Source organism: Stigmatopora argus, chromosome 1 (genome assembly GCF_051989625.1).
Source record: "Stigmatopora argus isolate UIUO_Sarg chromosome 1, RoL_Sarg_1.0, whole genome shotgun sequence".
NCBI classification, from domain to species: Eukaryota; Metazoa; Chordata; class Actinopteri; order Syngnathiformes; family Syngnathidae; genus Stigmatopora; species Stigmatopora argus.
The window spans coordinates 10,351,590-10,371,172 of record NC_135387.1 but is presented as its reverse complement, the minus strand read 5'-3'; the positions used below and the strand labels follow the sequence as shown (position 1 = coordinate 10,371,172).

Below are 19,583 nucleotides of genomic sequence, written 5' to 3'. Positions count from 1 at the left end.
CTCACAGTGGGAGAACTGGGTTCAAATCTGGGTCAGACACACCTGTGTGGAATTTGCATGTTCTCCCTGGGTCCGTATGGGTTTCCTCTGGGTACTCTGGTTTCCTCCCACATTCCAAAGACATGCATAGTAGGCTGGTTGGAAACTAAAATTGCTCCTAGGTATGAGTGTGAGCATGAATGCTCGTCTTTTCGTGCCCTGCGATTGGCTGGCCACCGATTCAGGCCGTCCCTCGCCTCGTGCCTGAAAGTCACCTGGGATAGGCTCCAGCACCCCCGCGAACCTTGTGAGGATAAAGCGGTCCAGAAAATGAATGAATGAAAAAACGCACGTATTGGATTGAGCACTTCTGCCCTCTAGCGTTATTATTTCATTTTCAAACTGCAAAGTTAAGTAGCCCCAGCCATCTCATCATGGGAAAGACATTCTTTTGCGGTCAAAACAGCGACATCGTGCTAAAAAAATATCAACTTGGGGACACAAAGCGGTGGTTCCAGTTCATTCACATTGTGCATGTTACAAAACATCCAAAGAAATCTCTCTTTTTCAATCTTTTTTTCTCATATAACTCACACTAATGGCAAGTATTCGTGTTCGTATGGCCTGAAAGTAATATCCCTACCTTAGGAAGTGATACATTCAAAGCATCCCACATACAAAATGTTATTTATATAGGCAAATTAACGCAACAAGCTGGCCTAGCACGTGCCATCCGTTAGAGGTCGCTGTTTTACCTAGAGAATAGTCATTCATTGTGCAAGCGAGCAAATCTCTTGAAACCCGGAAGCGCTCATCCTTCCTTCGGCCGTCACTGCAATTGTGTTCATTGAGGTTGCGGAGATTTCAAACTTCTGCGATCGGCACATCAATTCAAATCAGGCGCTTGGGATCTTCACTTTGACTTCGTGTCGGCGAGCGAGCATGGCTGGTCGTCTGCCGGCTTGCGTGGTCGACTGTGGCACAGGGTAGGTTAGCAACATGCTAGCTCTAGTTAGCCGCAGCTTGCATGTCCCTACACTGGATAACGCCCTGTTTTGTAAAAGTCGGACAGCTTGTTCTCTTTTTTTGAATTGTCAAAATTCCATCTGATATTTTAAGTTAAAGTGTCTTTCCGACATTCCCAACTCGATTTCTGTTTAATAACTGCATATTAAAACAGATTTTCTTTTAGCTCGATACTAAAACTGGTGCGACTTCCTGGTTCATTCGCCACACAATCCGCAACGTCAACATAATTTTGCATTCTTCTATAAATGCCATCGGGAAAGGTGATTTTGAATGACCTCATTTTCGTCCTCCGTAGGTACACAAAGCTTGGTTATGCTGGAAACACGGAACCCCAGTTCATCATCCCGTCATGTAAGTATAAAGAGATGAAAGGGCTACATAGAATGACGTGACTGCACATTTTGTGCATTTACGTTGCGTCATTCAAACGCAAATTTATAGTGGTCTAATGGGCATTTAAAGTTCCTTCCAAGCTCTGTAGACCTAAAAGTAAGGTTGAAAACACGATTTTCCACTACGGATGTGCAACAATCACTGTATTCAATTATAAAAGACCCTTTTTGTCCAATTTAAGGGCAATTGTTTTACTCACCGATTGTTTGACGTCCTTGTTATTACAATGTTGTTGTTCTTTTGGACACATACTTTAGAGACTTACTCTTCTGTCATTAACGAACCGATCGTCTTTTAGCATTGGGCATTATCGATTGCTCGTCAGAGCCTGATTTTTTTTTTCAGGGGTGATTTGTTAACGCTAATTTATTGGTGCCTGTGTTTCCTGTAGGTTACAAGTTAGCCAGTAGAGCGCTTGCATACAATTTTCAGTTTCTATTGTGCAGAGGCACACTCGTGCTTGTTTAACTTCAAATGTCTGAAATCCTTGGAATTTCTTCATCTTCCGCTTATCCGAGGTCGGAATTTCAGCACCTCAGGAATAAATATTCCCTGAATTGTGCATCCTCCATGAAAACAGATTAATAATGTGCATTTAATCCAAATTAGAAGAGATTTAGATACATGCTATTATAGTTTGGAAAACATCAACTGAAGCACTCACACAAAACTTTTCAAAATGGAAGTTGTGCAGGTAAAACCTTACAAGGTGCATTTTTGTTAAGATTTGCTTGTAGACAACCTTGTGGTGTTTGTCTTTTTTAATATCTTAAAAATTGAACATCAAACACAGAGACATTTGTTCAAGATTGGATTTGATTCTTCACCCAAATGGAACAATGTAGTTCCCACTGGATAGTTTCACAATCTAAACCAAATGAGCTATACCAGCATTCAAATTGGTGACATATCTTGTCTAATTATAAAATGTATTCTCACTTTCATAGTACTTTTTATATGTCTGTCATTTCTCTTAAGATGCAAAAACAATACCAGGTTATCTCGTTCTAAAAATTCTGGTAAACTGCTGCATATTGCCTCTAAATGCGTAAATATAAAAAAAGAAAACACTCAATGGTTAATTAGTGACACAAGCTTCAGAATTTTGATTGTATTTGTCCATTTCTACTATTTTCTGACATAATAGTGAGGATAGTCCTTCCCTTTGATCAAATTTAAAGTTTTATGTATTTCTAATCTAATTCATGAAGTCATCGAAAAATTAAAATACAAAGATTATAAACACTTGATTGTCTACATTTTTGACCACGCTTTGATTTACAACAATTTCATGATCAGGCATTGCAATCAAAGAGTCAGCCAAGGTTGGGGACCAAGCGCAACGCCGGATGATGAAAGGCGTGGACGATTTGGATTTTTTCATCGGCGATGAAGCCATCGATAAGCCATCCTATGCAACAAAAGTGAGTTTTTGCCCTTTTGGTTACACAGTTCAGCAGAGGACTGACACCATCCCCTCTTTTCCCAGTGGCCAATCCGTCATGGGATCGTGGAAGATTGGGACCTGATGGAGAGATTCATGGAGCAGGTCATCTTCAAGTATCTGCGGGCAGAACCTGAAGATCATTACTTCCTTTTGGTAACATTCAGTGTTTCTACCGAGAGATAGTAGTTGTAAAGTTTTATTGTGTGGCAACATGTCTGTCTAATTCTTCAGACAGAACCTCCTTTAAACACACCAGAAAATAGAGAGTACACCGCCGAAATCATGTTTGAGTCATTCAACGTTCCAGGTCTCTACATTGCTGTTCAGGTAACAACACCAGAATAACTTATTTTGAGAAAAAAAAGCATTCTTTGCTTTAGGTTTTAATAAAATTGGGTTCTTCAGGCTGTTCTTGCGCTGGCAGCATCCTGGACGTCCCGGCAAGTTGGCGAGCGGACACTAACAGGGACTGTCATAGACAGCGGTGACGGCGTCACGCACGTCATCCCAGTGGTGCGTTATACCGACCGACCGACTGACTGTCTGCTTAACTACTTTCACATGCTCTGGCCCTCATTCTGTTTCCTCTTTGCATTTCAGGCTGAAGGCTACGTCATTGGCAGCTGTATTAAACACATTCCTATTGCGGGCCGTGACATCACCTACTTCATCCAACAATTGTTGAGGGAACGAGAAGTGGGAATCCCCCCTGAGCAGTCCCTGGAGACCGCTAAAGCTGTTAAGGTAAATTGATTTATAACTTTTTCCTTAAATATGCTATTCATCTTGGCCACTAGAGAGCAGTATTGCTCATAAGATGGAATTGATGTTAACAAAGTCCATCCATTTTCACTGAGAAGGGTGACAGTGCATTATTACTTTTATGAATAAGTTTCGAAATTAAGAAATGTTGCACTATATTGTAAAATCAAAATATTAACAAATACTTTTTGTCTGTGTTTGTCTTTTTGTGGCATTTGCTTAATGTTCTAAATGCACCAAACTGTTTTTCTCCTTTTTTTTTTTTTTTTAATCCCCGTTCCAACTGAATGTTGGTATATATGAAGCTCACAACGCTCATGCTGCTTGAATCTCTATGTATTTCATTCGGTTTCTCTGCAGGAGCGCTTCAGCTATGTGTGCCCTGACCTGGTCAAGGAGTTTAACAAATACGATACAGATGGGTCCAAATGGATGAAGCAGTATACAGGGGTTAACGCCATCACCAAGAAAGAGTTCCAGATAGATGTGGGCTATGAGCGTTTCCTAGGGCCTGAAATTTTCTTCCATCCTGAGGTGCCTTCTATTTTGCTCTTGCCTGAATGCCTCATTCGACACAATGCAATTTACATGAGTTTTCTTTTATATAGTTTGCCAACCCAGATTTCACACAGCCCATCTCTGAGGTGGTAGACGAGGTCATCCAGAACTGCCCTATCGATGTCCGTCGTCCTCTCTACAAGGTACATTAATGTAATGCAAAACAGCTCATGTCTGTCGACTTGGTGTTAAAATACTCATTTGGCCACAGAATATTGTGCTGTCTGGAGGCTCCACTATGTTCCGAGACTTTGGTAGGCGCCTGCAGAGGGATCTAAAGCGGTCCGTGGATGCGCGGCTGAAAATCAGCGAGGAACTGAGTGGTGGCAAATTGAAGGTTAGGAGCAAAAAGAAATGACGTGACTTTTCCATTTGTCCCTGCCAAATTTAATTTCACTTATGTTTTTACATTTTTAATTATTGGTATATTTTAGTGCAAAAGTACTGCTTTGCTTACTAGTTCTATTATCAATGGTTATTTATAAATCTTCACTGTTTTGCAGCCAAAGCCCATTGATGTGCAGGTCATCACGCATCACATGCAGCGTTATGCCGTCTGGTTTGGAGGCTCCATGTTGGCGTCCACTGTGAGTACTCAACTATTTTACTAGCATTTTTTTCTTACTTGAAAAATTTTAACTCTGCATTTTATTTGGCAGCCCGAGTTCTACCAAGTATGCCACACCAAGAAGGACTATGAGGAAATCGGTCCAAGCATCTGCCGCCACAACCCAGTGTTTGGGGTTATGTCTTAAAGCTGAAGAGGAAATGGTGGAAGCACACATTTGGCAGTTTTGTGAGCATTTGGTGCTCTGACAGTGACAATGGACCAAACAAACTCCCTACACGGGCAGCAAAGTTCTCCATCAATTAGAAGGGACAAGCAATCGCGTTTACTGCAACTAATTTAATAATCGCTGGTCAATATCTGGTTTGTACTCACAGGGCTGTATCATGCTTACTCAACAAGAGGCTGCTTGAAAACAATTGAGACATCTTGAGGTGGGACTAAATAAAAACATCATTCATGAAACGTGCAATATTGTCTTTCAAAAAATGTTGGGGTAAAGGAATACTTCATCATAGCTGGTGTAAAGTTACAAAGTAATATAAAAAGTAGATAAAATATGAGGTTTTGTGATGCTGGAGAGTGACATAATCACCGTGATGATGACGCTGACAATCCAGAGCATCGAACTGTACCATGATGAAAATTCATGAGTCATGTCAAATCACCACCACTTCACTTAATAATTAAATAAAGTGTCGTCATATAATGTGCAAACATACGGTAGGACTATTTGGATATTGGTGTCATTGTTGCCATTCTAATAAATGCAGAACTGTTTTGACAATTTTCTTTTTTAACCTCCTGCTCAGCATATTATATTTAGTGTGGCATCTGCTCCCTTCCTTCTTGACACATGATGCTAGCGTTTATTTTCATCCCTCAACTGACGGGGATGTCCTACAGCCACGCTTCAACACTGGGAATTTGTGAAGCCAACTTCCAACATGTCGGAGGGCTGCAACCTGAGCCCAAATGACCGCTTAAGCGTGCTCGTCTTCTTCGCTTTGTTTTCCGGGGCAGTGGGAGTTGTGACCACTCTGTTTTCTTGTGCAACTAACTACTGGCTGCTGGGTTCTGCTGAGTTCTGCCACCCAGGAAGAGGCTCAACAGGCACAGAGGTACTCTACTTATTTTTTTTAAGACATTCATTTACTGTTCCAATTGTTACAATGATTGAAAAATTGTGGGAAAAAAACCTAAAGAAACAATGGCTGTTATTTCCTAACGGTGTTCTAGTCCGAAGCCTCAGATATCCTTCTCTTCCATGAGGGACTGTTCTGGCGATGCTCCTTCCCAGTGACATCTCCCAAATACTCTCTTTGGGATCTTTTGTTTTGTAAGGTGATTTTTCATCCACCCTGGCATGATTTTACCTTTGCTTTCAAATAACTGGTTTTGTTGTTCAGTAAAAGAGCCTCATGTCAAAGTCTGCCAGGCAGCATTCCTCTTCCCATTTCCTGTCAAGTACCCATTTTGGGTGGAGTCGCAGGACTTTCCTGATGAACCCTATGAGCATCACGCTGCCATTGGTAGGGCATGTCATTACGTATGTTGACTACAGTCTGCCTTTAGTCTAACTCACGGGCAATTTCTCAGTTTTCAGAACGTTCTGGAGCATCTTCCTCATCATGGGTGTGGCCACTTCGCTTTCTGGTGGGCTTTCAGTTATTTGTACTGCCCCTCTCACAAAACACAAATTCTACAAAGCTGGTGGAGCTCTTCTGCTTTGTGGGGGTAAGTCTAATTCTTGAGTTTTATCATCCAAATGATATATATCTGAATCCTCATTGCTTGAGCCTATCCCAGCTGACTTTGGGCAAAAGGCAGACTAGACTGGTCACCAGTCTGGTGTAGGGTACACAGAGGGAAGAGACGATCATTTGTACTCCTAAAAATGATGTACACATACTGGGATAGACTCTTGTGGCCTTTGTGAGCATAAGCATTATAATATTTATGAATGAAAGAGAAGTTGATTATTAAGGTAAATATGAATACATTTCTGCTGAGAAATGTCTTCAAAGCAGTGAAATTGTGCATTCGGTTAGTCCCACTGACAAAAAATGTTCAATCTGTATTCCATATCTTCAGTGCGTAGTGGGACATTATCCTTAATTTAATAAAACAGCTGATAACTGCAGAAACGTAAATTTGCATTGAATAATCACTCCAACTCGTGCTGTGCAATGGAAAACCCTCGATCTCAGAACTGTGAGACCGACGATTTTTTCATAATACTAATAATTTTTTTATATTTAATTTTTATTGTGATTTTATATGAAGGTAATTTATTTAAGGCAATGTCTTTCCATTTAAAATATATTTAGCTGTCCAACAGGTTTGTGTCTGCTCGTCGTTGTGTTCATGTACCTAATGTGGGTCCAAATCTTGGACACGCTAGAAGAGTTTGCCCGAGGTCAACGTGTGAACGGCTGCACATCTTTCCACCTGAGCATTCAGCATGGACCGTCGTTCATGCTGGCTCCCGTGGCCTCCTTCTTTTGCCTGCTGTCTGGCCTGCTCTTTCTCGTGCTTGCACGGAATACTCGCTCTTTCGGACCAAACTTGACAAACAAAATGCCTCAGCCTCTGGAGATTGAAACTGACCTGTGAACTTTAATATCTGCTCAAAGAAAGCTGTCTTCCTAGAGACTAAAGACTAGAATTATTTTTTCTTCTAAACATTGTACTCCATTTTGTTTTTTTAAAGTTTTTTAAATTTAAAATTTTACGATCAACATTTTTTCCATTGCTGTCAAATATCCTGGTGGGTCAATTTGTGATCAAATGAAGTCTGTAACCAAGACATTAATGATATGACAATTTTCCCGCATACTGAGAACATTGCCATGTTAAAAATCAAAGTTTACAGTGTAAATTACATCCAATCATCCCATCTCTCATGGATTATAAAAATAAACCAATGAATCCTTCTGACCTCCATCACCGAGTATAATTACAATACTTAATTTGTAGTTCAAATCCTTTTTTTTTTGTTAATCTAATGAATAGACCCACTCGGTCTTTATTGTAATTGATCGATTAGATTAGACAGAAATGCTGAAATGAGGGGTGTCGAGCTTGAATGTGCACACAATCCAGACATGAGAGACACGCTTGGGTCACAGGGATGGAGGTAATAAATGAGGCTGTCACAATCCATTTCCTGACAGGGATGATCATTCCTACGGTGGCCGCTAGGGAGCAGTGCTGCTTTGTGATATTATTTCATTTTGGCAGATTTGGTACGGGGGCCTTAAACACGCGTAAAACTAAAATTGTTGTATGGTAATGGGTTGGTCATAGAATTAATAAGGATAAAGGAATATGAAATCTTATGAGTTTATGATTGGACATGGGCAATCACAACCGTGTGACTTGATCCCCACATTTTCAAAAGATTACATTATGCTCAAACGTGAATTACAAGGTGAGTGAATGAGTGTTATTGCATATGACCGTGTACCACATGTGTACAATGTTCACGCCAGCTACTAAAACAGTGTGAAACTTTGCTCTTCATCAAATGGCAACAAGCTGCAACTTCTTAACATGCAGCTTGATGACTTCATGACGCGTGTGAGAAGTGGCAGTACAACCTGGAGGGCTTCATCCCGTTTCCCTCTATCCACACATATGTCTCGCATTAATATGAATGTCCCTATTACTAGTAATAATAATCACAATAGGACAATTAATTATTGTTGGTTTCTACTTGAAATCTTTCCATCGAAGTTTGAGATCTTGTGGCAGATGTTTTAAGCCAGATTTGTGCATATTCTAGTGACATTTATTAATATGTTTTATTTATGGATATTAATAATTATATTTTATTATGACTATATCATTTATGGGTCGTCGAAATGTACCTGCTGATGGCAGGTGTAATACTGGTGTGCAGCCATAACGAGCACTTCTGATGTTGCTCACAGTGGTCCTCAGTGTGCTCAGCAAGGTTGTCTATATGCCCAGACATAAAAAATAGAGAGAACATTGTTCAAAACAATCATATTTTTATCCGCCTCTCTTTTACCTTTGCTTCACTGGTCCAACAAAGCATCCTTAATTTTATTGATCATGCTGTGGAAAGCAGCTGTGGTTTAGATCAGGGGTCTCAAACCGATTCCGCAAACAGCTGCAAAGTAGAAAGGAAGACCTGCACTTACTGCGGCACTTTTTGGAATTGATTTGCTATCCCTGTTCTAGATTCTCGAGGTCAGGGGTGGGCAAACCAGTCCTCGAGGGCTGCTGTGGGTGCAGGTTTTTGTTCCAACCGATCCCTGCACAGACCCTTTAACCAATGAGATTTCTGCAGAAAACAAGAAGCACCTGACTCCAATCCACTGATTGCACTTGTAGGACACCAGATTGGTGTAAAGGTGTCCTCTTTATGGGTTGGAATGAAAACTCGCACCCACTGCAGCCTTTTGTGGAATACTTTTCCCACCCCTGCTCTCGGTTCTCTCCCGTTTTACCACCGTTTCATTGTATCGCAGTTCAATTTAAAAACAGCAGCATTTGAACAGTCACTACTATTGAGTGTATTTGTGCCTCAATACTTTATGGATTTGGTGTCATTTTACTTCCCTCATAGGATACAAGTAGTATGCTCACTTTTTCAGCACCTAACAAAATATAATGGGGCCTGTTGGCCTCAAATTATGGAACACACTTCCATTTTCTTCTGTAGAAATATCTTTTTGAAGCAATTTAAGATGAATGCATGCTTAAAATGTGCTTTAAGGTTAATAAAGCACCTTTTAGGTCACCTCTATGGTGGGTTTTGTATAAATACTGGGCCTTAACTGCGTGTACTTTGAAACGCCTAACACAGTGTGTTCCAAGATCCTCCCAATTGCTCCTCCCGTTGCTACCCGCAGGCTGACCCAGGGGCCACAATTATTCAAGACTTTGCTCAACCAAGTAGAAGGATTAGCCTCCTCGCTGCAAGTAAGACCTTCGAACCTACGCTCTGACCTCAGACTGAGGCTCTGACTATACCAACCCCCTCATGGTGTCCTCGCCAGACATCTTCCATACGTGCAGGCCTGAGCAGACCCAATAAATGCTCAGCTGTGCATGATTAAAACCATAGAAAGTCAAGAAATGATGATATATCGAGTGGGAGTTTGTTCTCAGATTAGCTCTCATCTCTTTGGTCACGACCTCACCTGGTTCTGATACCATGTAAATAGTAAGACTACCCCGCTCCCTATCATCATCTACTCTTCAAAGCAAGGCGACCTTCAGTCAAGATGCGTAAAATAAATAAATATAATATTTCAAAAACCGCCCACACCCAGCCATCATCTCTGTGTGATACCTTTTATTTCCTTTCTTTTTTTTCATTAAGAAGTGTGTCAGGACTAATTTGGAAAGGATCGAATGCACATGTCAGGATGCCATCAGATCTCATAGCAGGGCCAAACTGAGCTAACAGGCTTTACAGAAAGATTCGGTGCCATTGAGAGGAGAATTAAAGTAGTGTCGCATCAGACCCGCCCCGCTGAATCTCAAATCTATTTCTGACACTGGTATTAATTATCAAACTAAAGCTGCTGTTGCATATTGATTCATTGGGCTTCACACTTCCATTATCTCCTATTAGGCAGTAAAAGAAGGGGAGCTTAAACTGAGCCTTCAGGGGCGTTTCACGACTCCCGAGAGAATGTTAAACCATGTCAGATGGCACATCCAGGAGCCAAGCTCCTTTTGTTTTTGCTTGAGTACACCATGCAACTTTAAGCTTTAAATTTGATTATTTTGTTGAGTGTTTTTCAATTAGCCCCTAAATCTGTGCTGTACATAAATGTGCCATCTGGGTGCAGACATTTTTATTTAAAGCTGCAACCTTAAAGTAAAATTGTCTGGCTCATGTGACTGTGTGCCAACCTACTTCTTGGAATCAGAGGTCTCTTGGAATGATTATTATGGTTACTATAAACCTCAATTTCCTCAAGAAGATATAACTGGACGGAATTATTTGTTTTCAGTTCGTAGTTATAATGACTTGATAAAAATGGACAAACAGACTTCAGAAACAAGATTATAACATGTTTAAAAAATATATATTTCTGCAGCATTAAGGCAGTCGTCAGTTGTTTTGTTGCTGTAAAGAAAAATAGTGAGCAACTCATGGTGCACCTTCACGTTTTGAGATCCTCAGAGGAGATGGAGGTCCATTCTATAGATTTTGTGACCGGCGGCCAAATAATGAGACTTCCAACGGCGTGACACCCATTTCACACATGGATGAAATCTGTGACTGGAAAACATATGTTTATATTGATGTCTAATTATGATGCCCAGTGTCCTCTAAGTTGGTGGGGTTGAGTCTGTATGTTGGAAAGACAGAGTTCACTGGTAAGCGCTTGTAAGCCAACACCTGGCTGACTGCTTTCAATCGCCTTCTTAATTACGCAGCGAGAATCCAAGATGCTTTGTGTCCGGAAGCAAATTCTGAAACTTTTTTTTTTTGCAAGATATCTTTCATGTCACCTTTGCTGCCAGTTCAGGTGTGGCATAGGTGTTGCGACTGATTTTTTTTTTTTAACTCATTAGGTGATATGATGAAACTCGGGTAGCGTCTTCCTGAAAATATGAGAAGAAACATGGATGGGAAGAAATAGGGATGATTCAGTTTGACGGTGAAGGTTGGATTCTGAGGATGTGTCAAGGTGGAGGAAATAAAACAAAATTTTCTTTATAAATCTTGCTGTTCCTGCTGTAGGTGCCATTTCACTAAAGCAGGGAAGGATGCCAATGCCATTAGTTTCTGAGCCCCAGGTGAATTGGCCACAGTTCCACATGATTAACCCAGATAATTGTGTGTTGATAGAAAGCATGGTCGATGGAATACAATTTTAGAGCCCAGATTCCTGTGCAAACAGCTTGCCGACGAGGCGGCGTTCCCACATAGAGGCTCATCAAAAAAGAGGCGGAACTACTAGTTGATACTGTAGATAAAAATACTATTCTAGACGGATGAAACCTACATTCCCTGTAGTGGAAGTATTTACATATTATTGAACTTTGCCCTTCCTTGTTGTCTAAATTTCTCCAGCAGTAATAAAACACCTGCAAGGTGACAATTACTCTTCACAAAAAAGGCTGTAAGATAAAATTCCATATTTCCGTCATCTCTTGATTTAACATCTAATGTTGCTTTCATTTTTGCTGAGTGAGCTAGTCTGGTTGCCTTGCACTACTTCTTGCATATTGTTCAGCTTATGTGATTTGCCGGCTAGCCTTGGAATTCATCAGCAAGGTGAGAATTAGTCAGAGGGGGGAAGGATGCTGATATGCTGAGTAAACACACACAAGATGCCAACATGTCCAAAATGTATAATCTCTGCTATGGCATGTATGAAGGGGGTCTGCAGTTGTCTTCTTGTGTAGCGATGTCATGAGGGTCACTCAAATTAGATCTTTACATTGTAGCTGGTGAAACAGTTCTGTTCGTAGGTCTGAGTTCACCTTCCCTAAGCTAAACCGTCTGAATAGGAAACAATAACCGCTATTCCAAGATATTTTCAATTTCTGGTTAAAACTACAAGGTACAGTCGTACCTCACCTTACGAAATGAATTAGTTCTAGAAGCATTTTTGACTGATTGACTGATTGGTTCCAAGGTCCCCACTACTATCAGTATAGAGTATAGTAGAACATGTGTGCAGTTGCAAACAGAACTGTTTGTTTTTATCAGGAAATTGTGTTGAATTGACAAATTCAACAAATGGGACAAATGGGTCTGCGATCGGCTGGCCACCAATTCAGGTTGTCCCCCGCCTCTGGCCCGAAAACAGCTGGGATTGGCTCCGTGACCCTAATGAGGATAAAGCGGTTCAAAAAATGGGATGGGATAGGATGTCAAATGGGTCTTTTCAATATAAATATTCATACCAGAAGCAATGACGCATCAACAATTGCCGTGGTTTGTTGAACTTTTGGTGTCGAGTGCAGTTACCACATGGTGCAACCAGTATGAGACCCCCCTTAGACCAGGGGTGGCCAAGTACGGTCCTCGAGAGCTCCTATCTGTTTTCCATGTCTCCTTCCACCAACACACCTGAATCAAATAATCAGGATCGGTATGAAGTTTCTGGTCAGGACCGGACTTGGCCACCCCTGCCTTAGACAATTGAACACTTGTGGCAGGTCACATTGTCAAATCAAAGATAAAATGTGAGCATGAAAAGATGGAAATAGTTTTATATATTTTCACAAAGTAATTAAAAATGTGGCCATCCTGGCAAATTGTTATGGTGATATAAAATGGCTCATATCGTCCTATGTTCCATATCGCTTAGCAATGTCATTAAGAGGTGACTCACTGCAGGGGGTAGTCATAGATCTGAAAATGTGTCAAGTTTTAGGAACCCATAACACAATGGTGTCAGTCATGTCTAGCTTTTCATTTTCACCTCTGCAGTGTTCCGGAGCCTGTAAGTGTTAATATTTTAAAATGTTCCTTTAGTTGACATGCTTGTGAATTAGCATATTTTTTGGACTATAAGTCACGCCTGAGTATAAGTCGGACTAGCTAAAGAATACACAATGAAAATGAAAAAAAATATGTATGTAATTTGCACTGGAGTGAGTCGCATTTTTGAAAGGGCATTTTTTGTTTTATCGGAAACAGAACAAACATATGCCTTAACAATTATGAAATGGATAACAACTGGCTAAATGTAGGTATCTGTCAACATTTTTTTAGATAATTACAGCCTAAAAAACAACAATATAACAGGCTGTCTTTGGTCAGAGGAAAAAAAAACATAAGTCGCACTTTAGTATTAGTCACAGGCCTAGCAGAACTATGAAAAAAAGCACGACTTGTACTGTTAAATACGATACAGTTTAATTTCCATGTAAATATATATATAAAAAAGTGCAAGCCGATCCAAGAGAACAGTTAAATAATCACCAATTTAACACTTGACAATGACAAAACTGCTTCAGTTAGTTCTAGAATGCTTTCTTTAGGCTATATAAATTTATGTCTAGACCTTTGCGATATGCTTTTCTCAATCTCACTTGATGCTTCCCGATCACCCCCAAAATGGAATCAAATCTTTACATTTCAAATGAGGACCCTCCTTGATTGCCATCTCAAAATGAGTAGGGTCGCTTGAATGCGAGCGGTGGAAATGAGGGCCAATTGGTCTGTTGCCGAGAGAAGGAAAAAAAAATCAAACTGATTAAAATTATGGGCCATTATGATACGTGGAGAAAGTAGCTCAATCGCTTGTGAGGTGCTGTTTTCTTTGCCAGCTAATTGCAAGGCAAGGACACGGGCGGCACACTCCACACCGAAAGCTGCGAGTGAAGGTGGCTAATTGTGGGGTGTGATTACATTGGGGTATCGCTGTTGGGAGTTAGTGCATGCCACCTTTCACGTGCATGTCATGCAACATTTTAGTGGGCTTTTAAACAATGCTCTACTTGACCAGTATACTCGCTTTGATATTTTCACTATGTGAGTCTCCTCCTCCCAAATAACTTCTCTTCAGTCCTTTGACTGGTTTAAATGGCCTTGTTAACCAAAGCTTTTTATTGTTATTTAAATTTCATTTCAACATGCCAAAACTTGGAAGAATCTTTTCTCTGCTGTTGTTGGGTTCGTCATGTGTTGATAAACCAGCTGGTCAGCCAAGGTGGTGACCAGAGGATGAGGTTAAACCAACTGTGTATGATCTTTGCATGAATATGGATGTGGACGGGCCATTTCTCCTCTCTTCTATTTGGCTCTCTTGAGGGTCTGGCGCATCTGGGGTAGCGGGTCCACTTGATTATGGGTAGAAGAACACATGAAAGACAGCAAGTGACTCCGAAATAGCCAGCGCCAACCTTTGAACATCCCTCATGTTGATTTGCGTAACAAAGCCTCAATGGCGATGGAGGTGGTGGTTGAAGTTTCCCACTTAATGCACCTCTAATTTCAGGACCACATTTGTTTTTGAATGATGACTTCTTAGCTTAAAAATATGCATTTTAAAAAATCAATGGTGAGTAAAATAAATGTAGAATGCATTGTTTAAAAAGTGTGTTAGATGGCATGTGCTCGTTAATTGGTGAGACTCAAGTGTCCACTAGATGTCAGCCTAATTTCGTTTTTTGAATTGTGGTGGAGCTTTACAAGCAGCATACATTTTTCAGTGTATTCTCATTTCTTTCTTTTATTTCGCCTGAGCAATTGATACAACATTCCAAAATGTAGTAGTTGTTTCATGTAAAGTAATACTTATATTTAGTCCTTTTTTATTTTATAGGTGACAGAACCAAAGTAGTGTGCTAAATTTGCAGGCATGGGCTTATTATTTTTTATTAACATAGATTTAATGTTATTATTTTTTATATGTTTATTATTATTATTATTATTAAAATGTGTTCTACATACAGCTAAGGTTTACACCATTTTCCCAGAGAGCAGTAAACTGGAGAGTAGTCCTTGTGTACTCCATAGTTCCTCATAAATCAGCTGATTTGCTTGCAGCCTTCAATCTTACCAGTGACCTTAAACAGCTGAAGCAATTTAGAATTTAAAATAGATTGACTGTGTGAATCAAAACATTTTTTAAAAATCTTGTTAAAACAGATTTTTGGAAACAAGTCTGGCATAAATCTAATGTGCATATTGCACTGTAATTTGTGACATATTTAAAGCTATAACAGAGAGATTTGACTGCCATCAACAGCTTGCCATTCAAGCCTAATTTATCTCGGGTAACCTTTTGCGAAAAGTCCATATGCCTGCAATGGCGACATGCTAAATAGCTCATTGTAAAGACAGCTGGACTCAGCTTCTGCTGAAACAGAGGTGAACATCTGTATGGAACGGTAACCCCCCCACTTATCACATTGCAGGCCCATATGGAATGTGTCTTCTGCATATTTAGCCACATGGCCCCGTGCTGTTTTTATCGTGACTGAGCACGTTACTTCAGAAATTGTTCTATTAAGAACATAAAAAGGACTACAGTTTTTGGGGAAAGATTGAGGTCAAAAAGCTCATAAAATGGAGCACATTAGACACAAGTGAGACTTCACTTCTTTCCTTTCTTCTTTTTTTGATAACAGTGTGAGAAATTTACTGCCTTCAGAAAAAGATTAACAATGGTATAACAAGGTTCAGAATTGATGGAGTTATAGATTATAATGCATTTGTTATTATCTTTGTATCTTCACAACAAATCAGCAAAATAAATTCTGCAATCAGTGATTTTTTTTATTTTTTATTTATTGTTTGTTTTTTGTAGTAACAATATCCAGGAACGCAGATCTTAATGTGCTCCAACATGTGCTTCCAACATGTTTAAAATTCAAAAAGCCTCCCAGCCGTAGGAACCTATTTTATTTAATAACAACATTCCTTATGAATGTGTCTTAACCCACGTGACATCAAGTGTAATTTTCTTTTCAATGGGCGTTTTTGCCTCCAAGTGAGAATGACAAAAATGTGCATTCAGTTATGCACGAAGTGTGCTACTGTTTTTTTTTTTAAAGAAAGAAAAAAAACATAATTTGACTGACTCTGAGAATATAAAAATTATTTGCAATGTTGTGATGACGTTTATGAAATTAATGCACATGCTTACAGTGCCATAAAAGCACAGTCTTCATATACAAATTCAGGGCAGATGTGTAATGTTAACTAGTCAAATAAATGATGCATTTAATTTAGATCCACTACAACATTAGTAGAACTACTTAGAATTGATTTAAATTGTGTTTCGTTTTAAATATTTGTTTTAATTTCAAGTAACCTTCATAATATCAGTGTGGCTGCCTAAACTTTTACAAGACCCCCCTCCAACAACAACTGCCTGCCCCCCTCAATTAATTGGTACCTGCGCAACAACAAAGGCAAGTTCACATCAATAATAATCTAAAGTGCGAACTACGCAGTGGATCTTCTCAAGTCAGACTCAATCTGTTGTGGGTTTGACTTACAATTAGTTTGAACTCTGCAACAGTCACGGCAGGCAAGAAATGCCTCCCACGCTCTCAGTTGTCATAAGTGGGAAGTCAACAGTTGTTAAATGCAAAAGTGGCAAAAGTGCTCACATTCTACTTTAGTAACAATACTTGGAAAAATAAGAATTGTTAATGTAGAAATGCCAATGTTGGCTAAATTGCGGGTGGTGTGGTTCAGTACAGTACCAAAGGTTGTGGGTTTGATTGCCCGCCCTGATGTCCTTGAGCAAGATACTCAACCACATGTTGCTCCTGATGCAGTCTTCAATAGATAAATGAGAGTATAGTGTCAAAGCACTTTGAGTACATTGGAGGTGGAAAAGCGCTATACAAATATAAGACCATTTTGGTTTAGGGATGGAAAACCACCTCTGTGACATGGTAGGCAGTACAAAGTACAAACATTTGGTTAATTTTTGGTTTAAGCACTTGAGTAAAAGTATATACTGTACACTGGAAACATATCTAAGTGTTCATACCTTGTTGATTCAAACAAGTGCACGGTAACGTTCATTTGTTCATTTTTCGTACTGCTTATCACGAGGGTCATAAATACTATAAAACATTCCACCTTAACTGTGCAGTGAATTGATGTTTTCCCCTTCCCTTTTTCCTCCCTTTAAGATAAAATGCAGCAAGAAAATCACAAAATAAGCTGTTTTCCGGCAAAATGTATTGCTTTTCATCTTCTCAACTTGTCGTCCAGACGAGACGACATGAACAAACAACCTCATTGAACCTTCCAATTTGCACTGCTGTTGATGATTTAATGGTGATGTGTTTATTAACCCACCCCCATTAGCATGCCATTTGGACTTTGTTTGTAACAACACTTATTACATAACCTCCCAACAAACGATAGTAAGGAACAATTAGCTGCAAAGCGCTTTCATATCTGCGTCCATTTGGCAGCATCGGACAGTTGTTTGATGGACACACTGGCGCTTTGATTTTTAATTGTGTCTGTAATTCTCTCTGCTGAAGGACCTGGAGATGCGTTGGTTGAACCCCCCCTCCCTTGCCATTGCCCCCACATCCTTCATCCCATCACCCCTGTTGCCGCCACCTTTCAGTCGCTGCCCACTTCAGCTGCAGCATTAAAAGGTGTAATCCCAGTGAAATGTAAATCACAGTTCTCAACAAAAAATTGGACCAAAGATAACAGGGCTGACGCTCCATCAATAAGGCATCAGAGAGGCCCTGCCGCTTTGCCTTTCATACATATATTTCCTTTTGGCCGGCAAATTGCAGCCGGTCTGCTGTTGGGGCTAATGGTGGCCTGTCATAGGAGTCTGCGTGATTACAAGGTAGCGGGTAAACAATTCTGTGTATCTGCTGCTGACGGATGTTACGGTGGACGTTGTTCACGGTCTGCGACGCAGCCTAACCGTTTTTGATTTCTCCCACGCTCTGGTATGGCATTCCTCTCGCAAAAAAAAAAATGCTGATGAGAATTTGAAGTAAAGGAATGCAATAAAAATGAATGATTGACACCTCTTGCCACATGCTTCCATACAATAGGATGCTCCTTATACGTGTCACATAATTAGCCTCCTCTGCAGAAGGTCCACCTTTCGGTAGCTCATTCAAAAGCAACAATTTTGGTACAAATCATGATTGTGCAGCTGAAAAAGGCCACGGAGAAAAGGGTGGGCTTGCGAGATGGATCTATTACATCCTGCTTGCATGCCGTCCTGTCTCCTGATGTTAAAGATTCTCGCAGGGCCACGAGGGCTTTTGGCAACAATCGACTGCATTGTTAGGCCTGGAAAATGGCAAGACGGCAAATGGAATCATGTGAATTGAACAAAAGCTGAGGAGATCATTTAGTGCAACTGGAGTCCGGAGAAGGAGCCCCTTTTAGTCACGTTAATTGATATCATCCTAAATTTGGTCTATGCACTCAGTCATTACCATGCTGGAAAGTTGATGTACTTAAAATGAGACTTGAAACTTTCTGGCCACTCTGACACGCTCATCTTACAGGTAAGATTTTCACCAATGCTCCCGAAACCAGACCCTTCCCGACTATACCAATTACACCTGGACTTCTTGTCCATTTCGTGAAGGAAAATCTGCATTTTTGCCTCTTCTTTTGCATGGTAAGCACAAAAGATCGGAGATGGATACTCAGGCGGATGATATGGGTGTTTATCACAGTTAATTGAATGCAGCAAGTATGAACGAAGCAGTCCACCTTCCCCAAATGGCTTAATTCTTGTGTGTATATATGTTTTCGAGGTTTTGACTGATGTACGTGTCCTCCTACTTAACGCTGTAGTTTGTTTGTTGAAGGTCTGGCTAAAGCGAATCCACCAGCTCCTTATAGTGTTCTTTGTCTTCCCACGACTTTGACCCCCCCTTCCCGCTTTGGTTGCATTCAAACCCTTGTAACTGAGTGAGAGCTCTCCAAGCTGCCCGCAGCTTCACATGAATTCTGTTTGGCTGTCGCAAGGCGAGATGGGTGCCATTCAACCCAATTAGCAAAATCCGTTCTGATGTTGGGTCGAGAGGCGGAAGGAGGTAAAAAAAAAAAACAACAACCCGAGCAAAATCACATTTTTGTTTCGCCTCTTTCCGTCATCTGCCAATTTCACTGGAAGTAAGAGAGTGGCACCAATTAATGACGGTGGGCCGGAGGCGGCACCAGCGCTGGCACTGGAGCAGCGTGTTTCAAGCGTCGGGTGGCATCATGCGAGTGCTGCTTCTTTACCGAGGCTAAAGCAAATGAAATGAGACTAATAGGGAACTCGTTTCCAGCCGCTGATTAAAAGGCCTGGAAGCTCCTGAGGCATCGCCCTTGCTTAGGTTTGGGCTCAGCGTCACCGGGCCTTCATGTTGCTCCTTTAATGTCATTTCGGACATCAG

The 19,583-nt window shown here is 40.5% G+C and overlaps 2 protein-coding genes across 2 annotated transcripts; both read left to right on the top strand.

The window, feature by feature from the left end:
* Nucleotides 1–756: 756 nt before the first annotated feature.
* Nucleotides 757–5,201, top strand: LOC144078826 (actin-related protein 3). Its single transcript, XM_077607228.1, has 12 exons — nucleotides 757–965; nucleotides 1,304–1,359; nucleotides 2,701–2,825; nucleotides 2,891–3,001; nucleotides 3,080–3,175; nucleotides 3,254–3,361; nucleotides 3,449–3,592; nucleotides 3,971–4,144; nucleotides 4,219–4,311; nucleotides 4,380–4,505; nucleotides 4,672–4,755; nucleotides 4,828–5,201. Exons 1-12 carry the CDS (start codon nucleotides 922–924, stop codon nucleotides 4,921–4,923), a joined length of 1,257 nt encoding a protein of 418 aa, XP_077463354.1. The 5' UTR covers nucleotides 757–921; the 3' UTR covers nucleotides 4,924–5,201.
* A 450-nt stretch (nucleotides 5,202–5,651) lies between these two features.
* LOC144075707 (transmembrane protein 182-like) lies at nucleotides 5,652–7,682 on the top strand. The gene is made up of 5 exons (XM_077603026.1): nucleotides 5,652–5,857; nucleotides 5,976–6,035; nucleotides 6,085–6,268; nucleotides 6,336–6,473; nucleotides 7,078–7,682. Exons 1-5 carry the CDS (start codon nucleotides 5,684–5,686, stop codon nucleotides 7,350–7,352), a joined length of 831 nt encoding a protein of 276 aa, XP_077459152.1. The 5' UTR covers nucleotides 5,652–5,683; the 3' UTR covers nucleotides 7,353–7,682.
* Nucleotides 7,683–19,583: the final 11,901 nt, after the last annotated feature.